Source organism: Acipenser ruthenus, chromosome 20 (assembly GCF_902713425.1).
Source record: "Acipenser ruthenus chromosome 20, fAciRut3.2 maternal haplotype, whole genome shotgun sequence".
NCBI classification, from domain to species: Eukaryota; Metazoa; Chordata; class Actinopteri; order Acipenseriformes; family Acipenseridae; genus Acipenser; species Acipenser ruthenus.
The window spans coordinates 11,081,184-11,098,083 of NC_081208.1; the positions used below are offsets into that span (position 1 = coordinate 11,081,184).

The 16,900-nt window shown below is 38.7% G+C and overlaps 1 protein-coding gene across 1 annotated transcript; it reads left to right on the top strand.

Annotated features, from left to right (window-relative positions):
- Positions 1-432: 432 nt before the first annotated feature.
- Positions 433-10,727, top strand: LOC117425008 (serine/threonine-protein kinase PINK1, mitochondrial-like). Its single transcript, XM_058993470.1, is given in 9 exon segments — positions 433-648; positions 650-911; positions 1,742-2,020; positions 2,512-2,615; positions 5,326-5,508; positions 6,457-6,620; positions 7,552-7,679; positions 8,125-8,361; positions 8,867-10,727. Coding segments are annotated over 9 exon segments (1,878 nt in total). The 5' UTR covers positions 433-556; the 3' UTR covers positions 9,296-10,727.
- The last annotated feature ends 6,173 nt before the right edge of the window (positions 10,728-16,900 follow it).

Consider the following 16,900-nt stretch of genomic DNA (forward strand, 5'->3'; position numbering starts at 1 on the left):
GCAGAGTGCGCATGTTTCTCTTTTTGGAATCGTATCTTCCATTCAAGTCCATCAACCGAATGACGGCAAATTGCTGTTCCAAGTCACACTGTGTTGCTATGGAGATGTGTTATTTACTATTTTTTTGTTGGTCATGGTTTAGTTTTCTAGACTTTCTTAATTTTGACAAGTAAAACAACTCGATCTTACCAGCACACTATAGATGCACTTTTTGGGAAAAGTAAAAAAATAAAAATAAATAAAGTATGGAAAACTAAGGTAAGGAACTTGCGTGCGAGAAACCACGATTCCCTTTAATAATATAAAAAAGCTAAGGAATATATTAAATGTAAATATTGTATTATACCGACGCATGAATAACAATAGACACGCCAATAATGACGCATATAAGGTGAATAAAACAGGTGCTATGTAATGTGTGCTTATTTTAGACTTGTTATGTCATGTGACTTGATAAGCCAGTTTACTTTGTGTGTCCTTGGACTTCCCGACATTAGCAAACTCGATTCAAGACTGCTCTGTGTTTACAGTAAAACTGGGTCTTCTGGCGCCAAACATGTCTGTTAAACATGTTATTGGCCGTGGGCTGGAGCTGGGACGCTCGGTACTGCAGCTCGGGCTTCTGAAACCAGCGGCACGCGTTGCAGCTGTTCCGAGGAGACCGACTCAGGCTAGGCCAACCCTCCAGTCGAGTACAGTCTCAGACTTTCCTGCCGGGTCGTTATCGGTATTACAGAGTGTCTCTCAGCGGGCTTGCGGCTCAGCTGCACCGGCGGGTCTTCTGGAGGATTCCCGGTTCGGGCGCCCCCAGGAACAGAGCTGTGTTTTTGGCTTTCGGGGTAGGCTTGGGTCTTATTGAACAACAGCTGGAAGAAGACAGACAGGTCGCCGCGACATGTCAGGACATTCAGGTATGGCCTTGTTTTGTTTACAAGTTTGGGACAGGAGGGGGCAGATTTGCACTGAACCACGTGAGTTAGTTTGGGAAAAAAGAAACATAGAAACACAGGGACCCGGCAATAACGCGTGTTCTTTATGTACATTTTCTATAGCTTATGGGAAAGTACTCAAATCATGTTTTGTTGTTTTCATAAAAAATAAAACAAAAATTGTGTAGCCGTAACCCACGCTAACGTTTTGAAATGTTGCCCAAATGCAATAACGACACGCATTTTTTAACACAAATGACAACATTATTTAAATGCAAAGGATCGTTTTGATGATAAACACATTAAAATGCCTACATTTTAAAACAAAAAATACACATTTAAGACCTCTAAGATTTCATAGTACAGTATGCGAAGCCAGCTTTGTATTAAAAATTGTAATGACACCGATGTAAAGGGAACTCGTGGTTACACTTGAAAATACATTCTTCATACAGAAAGCGTTAGTACTGTATCAGCATGTGAGGATTATGTGACCAATCAACTCTTTAGCGCTGTCTGCACTCTGGGAGGTGAAAGGTCACAGCAGCCAACTTCTTTCTTGGATGAGGAAATCAAAGACATGTACTTAGGATTCCAGAGCAAAACTGAATTTAGTGAAAGTTGAAATGGAATCCACAGGTTACAGAAAAGATGGCACAATCTACCGGTAATTTGTTTTACTGCAGTTTAAGTGCACTGCACAGTATCAGGATGGCAGACGAACACTCACAAGAACATTTGAAAATACGTTTGTCATTATGTTCTCAATAAAGGCATTCTAATGGTTTATTTTTCATTCCTTTTCTTGAAAGGCACTTTTCTATAGCAAAGCAAAGAAACATGAAAGCCCACTAAAGTCCTTCACCACCGGCTACAAACTGGAGGATTACTTGATTGAACAGCTGATTGGGAAAGGCTGTAACGCTGCAGTGTATGAGGCTGCTGCTCCATTCGCTTCCCCCTGGAAACCTGAGCAAGCCTCCCATGTGCAGTCACCCCCCAGGGGGGAAGTGTTCCTGGACACCGGCCTCCCTCTGACAAGCCATCCAGCTCGGCTCCCGCTGGCTGTGAAAATGATGTGGAATATCAGGGTTGGTGTCGTTTAAAGCAACCCATAATACAGCATTATTATAGAGCTTCAACTATATTAGAAACACCTGTAACCAATCAGGAAAGACATCATAACAATGACTGCAACATGTGTGCATGTATAAACGACACAATATGGCATGTATGAGACTGTATGTGTACAGGGACAAGACTGAAGAAATGTGGGAAATTAAATACAAAAGTGCTTTGTGCTCTACACTTACTATTATGCACACACTAAAGCTAACACCTATATATTCATGCATATTTTTGACAACAGTTAAATGTTTAGGAAAAATTCTAAATGTTTAAACAACTATTAACAACTTATTTTTACAATTGAGTTTTAAATGTTGAAACTGGAGAGAAAATAGTATTGAGCAATTGAGAGATCTGATGCAGAGGGTTGTTTTTGTTTTTTGTTTTTTTGTAGATCTGATCCACACATGCTTTGCAGTACGTTACAGATTGCTCTGTGTGTTCCCTATTGCAGGCAGGGTCTTCCAGTGAGTCTATCCTGAGAGCCATGGGTCAGGAATTGGTTCCAGCTCCTCCCCTTGCTATGAATAGAGAGAGAGGAACAGCTGCACTAAATGGGTGAGCTGTGTGTAATGCAATATCATATCACATTATGTTGCCTTCAAGTTAAAGATTAAATAAAACTCTACTAAATGAAATCGGCAGCAAATGTCTTTTTTGTGAAAATGGTGAAAGATTGCAAATACAGTTACTGTATATTCAAATGTCAATTAGGACATATCTATACTGTATATTAGAGAAGTCAATGCCAAGACTTGTAATTGTTCAAGCTCATGTCAATTAGGACAGATCTGTATTACCATTTCCTGGATAAGACAAAGAAATGTAGTTCATGGATTTGAACAGATCACTAATATATTTCTCGTTTTCTTAGCACCCCTGACATTTTATGTTATTATTATTTATTTAAGGGCTATTCCAGCATTGTGGATGTGACATTTGCACACAATGTAAGTTTGTTACCATACACCAGGGCTCCTTTAATGAATTAAAGAAACATTATAGATGATTTAGATAAAGGGTGTTTTAAACTGTCTGTTAAAATTCCATGGTTCACAGTCTCACAAAAAATGTTTTGTTGCCCAAAGAAACAATCGTTATGGATGTGACAGAAATGGCTGAGCATTGCTGGATCACTTTACATGTTCTCAGAAGTCTGTGATTTGTGGGACCTGCACCCAAAACCTTCACTGTAATGTTGTAAGAAAGACTTGGCTGCTCCCCAAAATCATATTAATGAATATATCAGATTTTTAATATTTTAATAGTACAACCCGAAGTCCAGCGTTCTGAGTGTGACAGTGTCTGAAATGTAATCAAGAAATTAATTACAATCATGTTTAAAAATAAAACTTTAAATGGATATTTGTCCAAAATATCTCTTTCTCTCTCTCTCTCTTTCTTTCTCTCTCTCTCTCTCTCTCTTTCTTCTCTCTCTCTCTCTTGCTCTCTCGCTCGCTCGCTCTCTCTCTCTCTTTCTTTCTCTCTCTCTCTTTCTTTCTCTCTCTCTCTCTCTTTCTTCTCGCTCTCTTTCTTGCTCTCTCGCTCTCTCTCTTTCTTTCTCTCTCTCTTTCTTTCTTTCTCTCTCTCTCTCTCTCTCTTTCTTCTCTCTCTCTTTCTTCTCTCTCTCTCGCTCGCTTGCTCTCTCTCTCGCTCGCTTGCTCTCTCTCTCTCTCTCTTTCTTTCTCTCTCTCTCTTTCTTTCTCTCTCTCTCTTTCTCTCTTTCTTCTCTCTCTCTCTCTCTCTCTCTCTATATATATATATATATATATATATATATATATATATATATATAATGTATTTATTTATTTGTTTTAATATCGTGAAATATAAATAATTATGATTACACTTGATTTAATTTGTTATATACACACTACATTTCGCATATGGGACACAAGATAAGATGGTAAGGTTTCAGTGAAAAATCTGGCAGGACTGACAAGATTAATAAACACTGTATTATTTTATTTTATATTTTGTTAGTTAAGAATATAATTAATACCTCTAATGAGATTCTCTTGATGTTGAATGTAGAAGGATCTTCTGTGTAAGAATGCAGTGTTCTCTGACAGCTTTCTGAACTGCTGATAAATGACCACATAACGTGTCAGCAGTGAGAGACAGAGAGACCAGAACAGGAAAGTTTGTTTGTTTGTACCTTTGTCCCTTTGTGGACACGTGCTACAAGTAGTTAAAACATGAGACATAAGTTGAATTATTAAATAAAAACATGTAAACTGGTAAACAAATACAATTTAATAATAATAATAAAAAAAACTTCTTGAAGTGTGTCCTGAATTGTTATAATAACGTGATGTAAAATGAAACTGAACAAACACCCTGATGTCACTTCAGTTTAAAGGTATGTGTATTTGGGCGATCTTAAATCAATGAAGATTTGTATACCTTGCATGTAGTATACACATGTTTTTAGCACATTGCCACTAACTTTGTCAATTTAACTAGCGGCACTTCACAGTGCGAGATGTTTTACTAAGGAGGAGTGTTAACGTGAACAGAGGAATGTAAGATCAGCAGATGAAAGAAAACACTTTTAATACCCATTCAAATGACAGACACACATTTTTGGTATTGTGATTTGTTTATATGGTCTCATGGCAGTTTGCTATGGTGTTCTTCAGTGATTTAGCTTGTGCATGATAAGACCTGTGATTTCTTTGCAATCTAATCAAGCTTAGTACCAGGCACGTCCATTACGCTAATCTGGGCACTTACTATTAAGGGTCAACGTTTTTATTTCATAACATATATTTTAAAAAGTTAGCTTTGCAGAGAAAGTTTGAAAACAATATAATGTAGTATACAACTTTTATAAAAACTTTACCAAGAAATGTTATGGATGTGACATTTGGTTTTATTTAAACACCATCATTTTGAATCGCTGTAAAATATGTTCCTTTATCCCAAGAAAATCTAATATTAGTAACTTGGTATTACATATCCATAGAGTCAAAATGTGACATTTACAAATGTGTAACTAAAACATTTATCCTAGCATTGATACCTGAAATGTATGGAAGTCGGACTTCAGAAATGTTTCTGTTTTTTTTAACAGTAACTTTAAATGTCTGTAAAGAAAAGGCACAAACTGAACAAAAATAATACAGCATTCATAAATATACACCCTTTTTTATCATGCCATGGTCACTTTATCATGGAATTGCCTTTAATGCTAATTTAACTTCCATTTTGTAATCTGACTTGTTGATCTGGTTTAGAGATGGCTTATTTCTGGAGTTCTTTTCAGGCAATTTGGCTGCACCAGGAAGAAGCTGGAGCCTCATCCCAATGTAATCCAGGTTTTCCGAGCTTTTACTGCGGATGTGCCTCTGCTGCCTGGTGCCTTTGCTGATTATCCTGATGTGCTGCCTGCCAGAATCAATCCAGCTGGCATCGGACACAACCGCACTCTGTTCTTAGTAATGAAGAAGTAAGCAATTGAAGACTCTTTGAATACTGGATAAACCTACATATTGCAAGGTTTTGTCTGTGTATGTGGGTAATATCTGTACAATATAGCCAAACAGACCAATTATTTCCGTATCTGATGCCGAGAGACTAATGCACGCCTTTGTTTCATCTAGAGTTGATTATTGTAATGCACTTTTTTCTGGTGTCCTAAAATATGTGGTAACCCACTTGCAGCTTGTTCAGAATACTGCCGCTAGAATTCTGACTATTCAATACTTTTGTATAAAAAGCGCTATATAAATGCAATAAATAAATAAACAAGTAGAAGTGAATAGACTGAGGCTGAAAGCCATGGTCTGTGTACGCAGTACAAATGTCAATACAACCCATTCACAGATGCTCGTAGTTCTAGAATCTTATATACTGCTTTTATTGTTCATTTACAAATGAAACAATATTTGTTTCCCATTGATGCCCCACCTTTATTTTTGTGAAGCGGGAAAAGGTTGATGAAGAGAATACCGTTAAATGGCTGAGGTAGGTGGCCAATTGTGATGTCACAGTTTTAAATTAATTTAGCGTTTAATGGAATTCCAAGAGGTGATATTGTGAAGCAGGTCAGTTGTATGAATATTGAGAATACATCACTGTATAAACTCAGTATGGTCCGGTTGTTGTAATGAATTGGGTGATGAGTCTTGGAATACAGAAGGTAGAAAGTATGCTCTGACTAACTGAAAGATCCTCAGCAGTCTGTAATAAAAAGCATGAGTTTTAAATCATAATTGCCAAACACATTTTTATCGTACTCAAATTTCTTTAGTATGGAACAGTGTAAAAAAAGAATGAAATCCAAAATGTTGACATCGATGCATGTCCACTGGGGGCTTGTTTAGACAACCAAACTGGAACATGAGTTGAGAAAGTCCTCTTAGCTGTTTAAAGGGATGTGTTTGTGTGCTTGCAGCTACCCCTGCACTCTGTGGCAGTCCCTGCAAGTTTCCCTTCCTGATAACAGGGAGGCGATTCTGCTGATTCTGCAGCTGCTAGAAGGAGTGGATCATCTAAACAGACAAGGAATCGCTCACAGAGACCTGAAATCTGACAACATCCTGCTGGAGCATGAGTCAGGTCAAAAAGAAAATAAATACAGAAATAACTCCAGTAATATTTAGTATGCTGTGTTTCTAAGTTCCAGTAATATTTAGCACACTGTGTTTCTAATAGTTCCAGTAATATTGAACACGCTGTGTTTGTGTTTCTGGTGATACGGAGTATAGCAGACTCTCATTAACCCAAATGAGTCGGGTCTGGACCCTGTTCACATTAGTGATGTGATTGGTTGAATGTAATCTGTACAGTACTAAACATGGCTTGTTTAGTCTTTTTATGTTTTTGATACTTCCATTTCATCAAATATCAGTGGTTTCTAAAGCTGATATGAGCCTGCATTTCATTGCAGTGGAGTGATTCTCAGTCTGCTAAATAAACAAATAATAAAGATCATTTCCAATTATCGAGTCTACTGTACTGTATGAACCATGTTTTAGATCAGTTCAGTTACACTAATACTGCAAGTATCTTGGTCTCTTGTCTCCAATTGCCTTTAAATGGTGATGTGAGTGTACAGAATTTGCTTTGAAAGGGAACACATTTAAATATGCATTGTAGTCCCAAATGCAAGAAGCTGTGAATATGAGGAGACCCTGTTTATATGTACATGCATGGATCCTTTAGCGTTTGTCATATATCTGGAGATCCAATACGCATTTGTAATGAAGTTTGGGAGAATCAGAAACTGTGGATATACAGAGGCTCCTGTCTGTCAATCTCACTTCTATATTCTTACGTGACACATTTATACAGAACAAGTTACTGCTTATCAAAAGGATAATGAACTGAGTGTCAGAGCCTGGGAATGTATCAAAGCATCTGTTTGTCTGGCTGTACGTTCCTAGGCCTGTCCTATTTGTACATGCTGTGAATGCAGTTTCCATGCTGAGTTTGTATGCACAGAGGAGGGGGGGTATGTGTGTTCCTGACATACTTGTTGTGCTTTCAGTTGGCAGCCCATGCCTGGTGATCACAGATTTTGGCTGCTGTCTGGCTGAGCAGCACTTGTGGTTGAAGCTGCCCTTTAATAGCTGCTGTGTCGATAGGGGTGGAAATGCTTGCCTCATGGCACCTGAAGTAAGTACTTCACACTACGGTTTCTTCCCTTTGTGAAACTGTGCCAATCAGCTAATGTAAACAGGTGCTAGAAATGGGATCTGCAAGCTGCTATTGAGGAAGCACTACAAATGTACATAAAGAGAAAACTCCTTTTTTTGTTTTTTCTAAATGGTGCTTTTGGTACACTGATTAACATTTTAAAGGAGACATCCTCTACTCTGTTTTCAACATTGGCATAAAGGTAACAAGTTGAAATTAATTTAATACAAAGCAACAATGGGGTTACCTATAATTGCTAGATTTTTTTTTGTTGCTATATCATAGTTTAAAATGTCAGAACATTTGACAGTTGTTTTGGTCATTGCCTTCATCAGTGTTCAGCTTTTCCCTTCGTCAAGATCTTAATACTGCTAAAGGTATTAGCCGAAAAATGTTTTACTTAGTCTCTTATTTGGATGTTCAGGTTGCATCTGCAGTCCCAGGTCCTGGTGTTGTCATTGACTACAGCAAGGCAGACGTCTGGGCAGTGGGTGCTATTGCCTATGAAATCTTTGGGCTGCCCAACCCCTTCTATACTCCAGGCCCAGAAGGACTAGAAAGCAGGACTTACCAGGAGAAGCAGCTCCCCCCGCTGCCCAGCACTGTGCCTCCTGAAGCTCGGCTCGTGGTAAAACTGCTGCTGCGCAGAAATGCAAACAAGGTGGGAATCTCTTCACTTAAATGTGTATTTCAACCCCCTCCCCCATGACCTTCTACATAGTGATGTGTTCATAGAGTTCTACACACATTGCTACTAAAAACACACAGGTTAATTGTATTGATCTTTACACTTTCAACACAGCAGGCTCTATACAGGTCCATGAAAGATAATGCCATGCTGACTGCTAATTCAGTATGGAAATAGAACCAGTAAACTACCCTTGTGTGTGTATTAATATAAGACACAAACTATTTAATGACCATTTAGTAATATTTGGTACACAGCTACATCCTATGATGTTATTGCTTAACTTCCGTTAACAGTGTTGTCCAGTCAAAATGAATCCTTAAATACACTTGCGAGACCCACAGACTTCTATAAGTGGTTTATTATTGAAACCGTATTTATTGCAGAAGGCCTAGAAATTATAGAAGGTGATTCAAGTATCCTCACACTACTACACTGTCATGGTCTAAATTGATCAATTATGTGTTTTGTGTTTTAGCGGCCAAGTGCTAGAGTTGCTGCTAATTTGCTCCACATTTGTCAGTGGGGTGGAAATCTCCAGAATGTGGACAGAATGAAGATGCAGAAGATTACTGACTGGCTTCTGTGCCGCTCCGCTGCTACACTACTGCATGCTGGGTACAATGCTGGAAACATGGTGGAGGCAGAGCTGCAGAGAAACTTCCTCTCCAATGTTGACTTGGGAGAGCTGCGAATGGCCATGGCTTTTCTGAGCTGCGAATGGCCATGGCTTTTCTGCTGTTCGGACAAGAACACAGCATCAACTGTTAATCTGTCACTGCCAGGCCAGACGGACTTCATAGAACAACGAACAGTCTCAAGCATATACAGTATGTCTTGGGTTTTGATTACTGCAATTAAAGAGTCAGAGTTCTGTGTAACGAGGGACTTGGTTTGCATACATTAGGATTGAAAATATCTTCACAAATATTTTATTTTAAGGGCCATAGAGACTAAGGGTGTATTCATTAAGCTATACCGGTTAAACAAGTATATTCTTGCAGGTAAACTTTAAATATAACTAGTGTTAAGTTGGTGTATGAATTATAAAAGTATTTAATTCTTGCAATAACACTACTTAAGAAATATTAAAAGCAACTCAATAAATGTAACTATGTTCAACTAGAAATCCCATTCAGTGTCTTCAATGAAAAAGACTTCTAGTCCAAATGTTTGTCATTGAATATATTTAGTTTGTTTCAGTGCTTCCTGATTTTTAGCACTGTTGAGTGTTTTATAGTTATGGATGGAATAACACAAACAAAGTTACAAAATTAAATACATTGTATTTTGTTGCTTTGTCTAGAAACTGTCTTTTTGTTTCTAAATTCTCAATTAGATTATCTACAGGTTCAAGAAAAGAAATATCTGGTATTGCCCCTCAATCCACTATCTCTATTTCGCCGGTAGAGTATATGCACTTGTATATTTGACAAAGGCTTCTAGAAATTCTAGTGGAGCAGCACAGCCCATTAGTGTGAGTCTAGTAGAAATTCAGCCTGGTCAGTATAGGACAGTTGAATCCAGGGCAGGGAACCTCCTGATAGAGCACTTTACCGTTGTAAAGAGAAAGCATTGCAAGTTCTCATCTTATTTTGCCATCTGATCAATGCAAATCATGTCCAGTTCAAAACCGAGCTTTGTTGGAGCTTTTTGGATACTTTGTAAGTGGTGATGATTCATATTGAGTGGAGAAGAAACACTCCTCTAAACAGGACCATATTGTTGGAGATCTCGGGTTGTGCCCAACCATTATTAGGAAGCCATGAGTCATATCTAGCATCACATACAAACATCATTTAAAAATCCATTATGGAAGAAATGTTGAAGAAGCAAAATGTAATGAAAATGAACATAAGAACATAAGAAAGTTTACAAACGAGAGGAGGCCATTCAGCCCATCTTGCTCGTTTGGTTGTTAGTAGCTTATTGATCCCAGAATCTCATCAAGCAGCTTCTTGAAGGATCCCAGGGTGTCAGCTTCAACAACATTACTGGGGAGTTGGTTCCAGACCCTCACAATTCTCTGGGTAAAAAAGTGCCTCCTATTTTCTGTTCTGAATGCCCCTTTATCTAATCTCCATTTAGGACCCCTGGTCCTAAATGGAATGGAAGTTTTCATGAAACTGAGTAGTAGAGATATGAACTAGGGAATGCAGTTTGTTTGTATTTTTTTAAATGGTTGATCCATGTATAGTAACTTGGCTGTTTTTAAATGTTTTCTCAGATACTGTATAACAACACGTGTGCATATAAACATTCATAATTATACTTTCAAGCCTGTATCTTGTTGGATACAGTATTTCCTAGCTTAATAAAGTGGTTCTCCTAATGTGTAATACCCTGCAAGGGATCATTGTATAATTATTATACCCCAGCGACAGGGATAAAGTGGAGTGTGTCACATTTCAGAATTCTGATCTGTTTTGTATGTATGCCACACATACAGTACATGTTTACATATATACAGAGAAGCCTTGATAAAGTTTTGAAATTTGAAGAAGAAACAATAGAAAATCATACAGAATGCAATAAGGTATTAAACAGAGATACAACATTCCTGTATAGTTAGTGCTGAGGGTGTTCTTGTAGATACTCATGACTGTAGAGTTAGTGCTGAGGGTGTTCTTATAGATACTCATGACTGTAGAGTTAGTACTGAGGGTGTTCTTGTAGATACTCTTATGACTGTAGAGTTAGTACTGAAGGTGTTCTTGTAGATACTCATATGACTGTTTTTACACTTTTATGCCGTGACAAGCACCCTTGTAGTCTTTAGTTGTCATTGGCTTACGTACACTGAACCACACACTCTATACGCCTGTACACACTGACACAAAAATGAGTTCCCTTAGTGGCGTTTAGACCCCAAGCAGACTAAGAAAGCGTTATCTTCAATTATGCTGATTTCCTGTAGCACCTTCTACACAGAAGACCCCTCCAGGCAGTGATGCTTTGGTAATACTTTAGTTTAGGTATCCGAATGTGATATACTCTTCAAAAAAAAACAAAAAAACATAAGTGTTTTGAATTTTTATAGCATTAGTATGGCAGTTTGCATAGTAAAACAGACAGTTCCAAAGATCCTTAACCTGTACAGAAATCATTAAAATATTCAATAAAGTCACTTTCAAAGGTCAAACAAAGTTCAAGGTCAATAGAAATAAGTAACGGGTATGCCCACCATTGGCATCGATGATGGCCTGACATCTCCTGCCCATGGATCGAATCAGAGCCTGGATAACATGCCGGGGAATGGCAACCCACTCAGATCTGGTGATCAATATGGCCAGGGAAGCACTTGAATTGTTCTGAGTGAGGAAAGCTGTGGTGGCCCAGACTGTGTGTGGTCGTGTATTGTCATGCTGGAAAATGACATTACGATGGTTCATGAATGGGATCATTGAACATGAACAAGGTTGGTTCTGCCACTGAGATTGCCGCCCGCACCATGACACTCCCCCCACCAAATCTGTCAACCTGTCGCACACAGTTGGCAGCAAAACATTCATGACGTTGCCTGTATACCCGGGCTTTTCCATCTGCACGTCGAAGCAGAAATCTGGATTCATCACTGAACACTATGTTTCTCCATCTTTGTATGGGCTATACTCTGTGAGTATGACACCACTGAAGTAGTTGACGATGTTGTGGCGTAAGAATCACACCTCTAACTGGCCTTCTTGCTTGGATACCTGCCTCCCGTAGGTGGTTTCTGACAGTCTGGTTGGAAATTCTACACATTCCTGGTACTGCATATGTTGTAGAGGTTGCAGTGGTGAACCTGTCACATAAATGATGTAGGCATATAAATCTGTCCTCGGCTGCCATCATCACGCGTGGTCTACCGGATCTTGGGCGGTCAAGTATTGTTCCACGTTGCTGGTATCGGTGCCAAAGTCGTCCTATAGTGCTCTGGGAAACATTCAGATGCTGTGCCATGGCGGACTGAGATTTGCCGGCTTCCAAATGTCCAATAGCATTATTCCATTGAACCTCTGTAAGTCTAAGCATAATTTCAAATGTGTCTACAGCGAACACCAATAAGACATGCAAGATGAGAACCCTTCACTTTTATAGCCACATCTCAGCATGTTGCATGTGCAGTGAATGCACGTGAATATTGCAAGTCTTAAGCAAATGTGACACTGTCAGCAAAACGTGTTCAAATAAAATACAATTCTTTTGATCAAGTTTTGTTGCAATTTTTAAGAGATTGAAGAAAAAATATCTGCTATGTGTTTCTTTTTTGAAGGGTATATAATAGGGTTAGCAAATGCAGTTTCAGCCCCCTCTGCAACTGTGGTAATCTATATACACAATCACAGTTTCAAAGGGACAGACATTACAGCTGCACATCCTTAGTAGTCAATATTCAAACTACAGAATCACTTGGATCCTTTAGCACCCAACTTGACAAATGTTCTGAGATCAATGAGGTACTAGAAACCAGACCAGCTTAGATGGGCTGAATGGCCTCCTTGGTAATATTTGTATGCACTACTGAGATCCACTCCAAAGAAACGGAGCAGCTACTGACTGCTCTGACCTTGAGGGTGAAAATCAGATTGTATTGTGCAGCGCCCTGAACAATATTCCATTGATATCAACTACATTTTCATAACATGGCATTTCTATCCGTTGGATAGCCTATTGTGTTCACTATCTGATTTTTCTGCTAACAAATGACCTTTTACTAATGGACCATCTGAAAAGACTCCTAAAGTGGACTTTCATAGACAGAACCCTATACTATGTTATTTTTATAATATCAAAATAATTAAACATTATAGCTTATTTAATGGAACATCATTTCCATCTTGTATGAACTATCTGATAAAAAGAAATCTCAGATGGCTGTAGCACATCAATATCAAATTCTATTATATATTGGAAATGTATCTTTAGCATGACTAAGGACTTCCAACATTTTCTCATTTAAGAACAACAAGAACATAAGAAAGTCTACAAATGAGAGGAAGCCATTCGGCCCATCTTGCTCGTTTGGTTAGTAGCTTATTGATCCCAGAATCTCATCAAGCAGCTTCTTGAAGGATCCAGCAGTGGATCTTGGGGGCAGCAGTGTGGAGATGTGGTTAGGGCTCTGGACTCTTGACCGGAGGGTCATGGGTTCAATCCCAGGTAGGGGAACACTGCTGCTGTACCCTTGAGCAAAATTTGATTTCTTATAACAATTGTAAGTCGCCCTGGATAAGGGTGTCTGCTAAGAAATAAATAATAATAATCCCAGTGTCTCAGCTTCAACAACATTACTGGAGAGTTGGTTCAAGACCCTCACAATTCTCTGTATAAAAAAGTGCCTCCTATTTTCTGTTCTGAATGCTCCCTTTATCTAATTTCCATTTGTGACCCCTGGTCCTTGTTTCTTTCTCAGGACAAAAAAGTTCACTGGTTCCACATTGTCAATACCTTGTAGAATTTTGAATGCTTGAATCAGATCGTAGTCTTCTTTGTTCAAGAATGAATAGATTCAATTCTTTTAGCCTGTCTGCATACGACATGCCTTTAAAGCAGGAATAGCTCTGGTCCCTCTTTGCACTCTTTCTAGAGCAGCAATATCCTTTTTGTAATGAGGTGACCAGAACTGAACACAATATTCTAGGTGAGGTCTTACTAATACATTGTAAAGTTTTAACATTACTTCCCTTGATTTAAATTCAACACTTCTCACAATATATCTGAGCATCTTATTGGCCTTTTTTATAGCTTCCCCACATTGTCTAGATGAAGACATTTCTGAGTCAACATAAACTCCTAGGTCTTTTTCATAGATTCCTTCTTCAATTTTAGTATCTCCCTGTCACAAAGACGGCCGGAGTGGGTGGCGTCAGACCAGAAACAGGAACACAAACGACAGAGAGATGGGGTTTTGGTGAGGCTGAACGCGTGATCGCGTTCAGCATTTAATAAACAGAACAGAAAATAAAAGGTTGGAACAGACAAAAACACTGGACACGGCACTACACGCCAAAATAAAAAGACAAACAAAACGGACTAACATTAAACAAACGGTGCACGGAGAGACAAACAAACACGATGAGTGAAAACACTTAACTATTCTTCTTCTTATTATAATTACCACCGTCTCCAATCCCGTTCTCCACTCACTGAACACCTCACTCCCGAGTGACTAAACGTGCATCTATTTATACTGTTTGTGCTGGGATTCAATTACTAATTAATTATTCACTTGAATCCCAGCACGTGAATTCATTCTGTGCAACCCCGTGTTCACATATTATATTTTAAATGCACGTGCGTGATGTGCAATCCCGTGCCTAAATATAAATCTACACTTTTTAAATACACGTGAAACACAGACCCGTTTATATCCCGTGTACCAATGACTATACACCAACATTTACACACGCAACATACAACACATAACACACAAATGCACACAGGGGCGGGGCGCATTGCCACACTCCCATATGATATTTATAATGCACATTTTTATTGCCTGCATGCAATACTTTACACTGTTCTCTTATTAAATGTCATTTGCCATGTGTCTGCCCACTTCTGAATGCTGTCTAGATCATTTTGAATGACCTTTGCTGCTGCAACATTGTTTGCCACTCCTCCTATTTTTGTGTTGTCTGCAAATTTAACGAGTTTGCTTACTATACCAGAATCTAAATCATTAATGTAGATTAGGAATAGCAGAGGACCTAATACTGATCCCTGTGGTACACCACTGGTTACCTCGCTCCATTTTGAGGTTTCTCCTCTAATCAGTACTTTCTGTTTTCTACCTGTTAACCACTCCCTAATCCATGTGCATGCATTTCCTTGAATCCCTACTGCGTTCAGTTTGAGAATTAATCTTTTATGCAGGTCTTTGTCAAAAGCTTTCTGGAAGTCTAAATAAACCATGTCGTATGCTTTGCAATTATCCATTGTCAATGTTGCATCCTCAAAAAAATCAAGCAGGTTAGTTAGACATGATCTCCCTTTCCTAAAACCATGCTGACTGTCTCCCAGGACATTGTTACCATATAGGTAATTTTCCATTTGGGATCTTATTATAGTTCCCATAATATCAATGTACAAGTAGCTGTAAATTTTGTAATATCTGCCAAGAACAAATATTGTGTATAAAAACTGTGTGCACTGTTTATTGTATATAACACCGATGCTTTACAGGTTTGCAGGTATTGAGTCGCCCTGTTGTTAGTTAAGGGACATTTATAAGTTTAGTTAGTGCTCAAGGAAGAGATAGATTTTTGTTTTCATTTAATGGGGAAAAGTGTTTTTAGATTTTCTATTTCACTGTATATATTGTGCACCATGTTTGTGTCCCTGCGAGGAACATAACTCACTGTGTGTATCCAAAAACACGGCACAGAACATAATGGATTATGAATAAAAACATCCAATTCACTAGCAGCCTACCCTTGCCTCAGAGCCAGTGTTTCCACACCGCACAACACACACACACACACACACACACACACACACACACGTCTTGTTACACTGTTTAATTATTGCCTTGTTACTATGGAGTTTGAACTGTTGTCTGTAGCTGAAGGACTAAAATACACGTAAACAGCTAATAAAATGCAATGGTTACGTTGAAGCTCATTCGTGCTGGATACAGTACATTACAATACAAGGATTTACAGGGGAAGACAGCTGTATATTTTTAACTTTATAACTGTTATTATTATCATGGATAAATTGTTGCCTGTGGATTTTGCTTGAGGATACAGCATTCAATCACAAGTTTACTCATTTTGTTAAATATGTGTGTTTGTGTGGTGTTGTGTTGTTGTGGTTGTGTGGTGTTGTGTTGGAGTTTTGCTATTGTTTTATTATTTGCCTGTGACATGTTGATGTATTGGTGTTTTGTTCATTAAACATGTGAAGAAGTCATGTTTGACCTTCTAACCCAACTAACCCAACATGGTGTTTCCTCTGATGAAACTCAATGAGCACCAGTAAGTAAACAAATTTCAACTTTCAACTTTCAACTTTCAACTTTCAACTCAGGAGGCTGTGTGGTCCAGTGGTTAAAGAAAAGGGCTTGTAACCAGAACGTCCCCAGTTCAAATCCCACTTCAGCCACTAACTCATTGTGTGACCCTGAGCAAATCACTTACCCTCCTTGTGCTCCGTCTTTCGGGTGAAATGTAATTGTAAGTGACTTTTGCAGCTGATGCATAGTTCACACACCCTAGTCTCTGTAAGTTGCCTTGGACAAAGGCGTCTGCTAAATAAACAAACTTTGCCCCTTCCCCCAAAGTTTTGCTGAATTGGCGCCACTGCATAGAGTTACATCATTCCTTCTAGCACACAAACATGCTGCATACCTCAAATGTAAGGTCAGTGTCATAAATCAAAGGGTATTCATAGTTAGAAAGTAGTGCACTATTGTGCACACAGTGCCTGAAGGGGATATGTGCATTTAAAAGAGCAGGCTGGCTGAAGTATATTTCCCAACATGCATCTGGTGGGCAGACTACATTTCCCAGAATGCCTCCACGTTGTG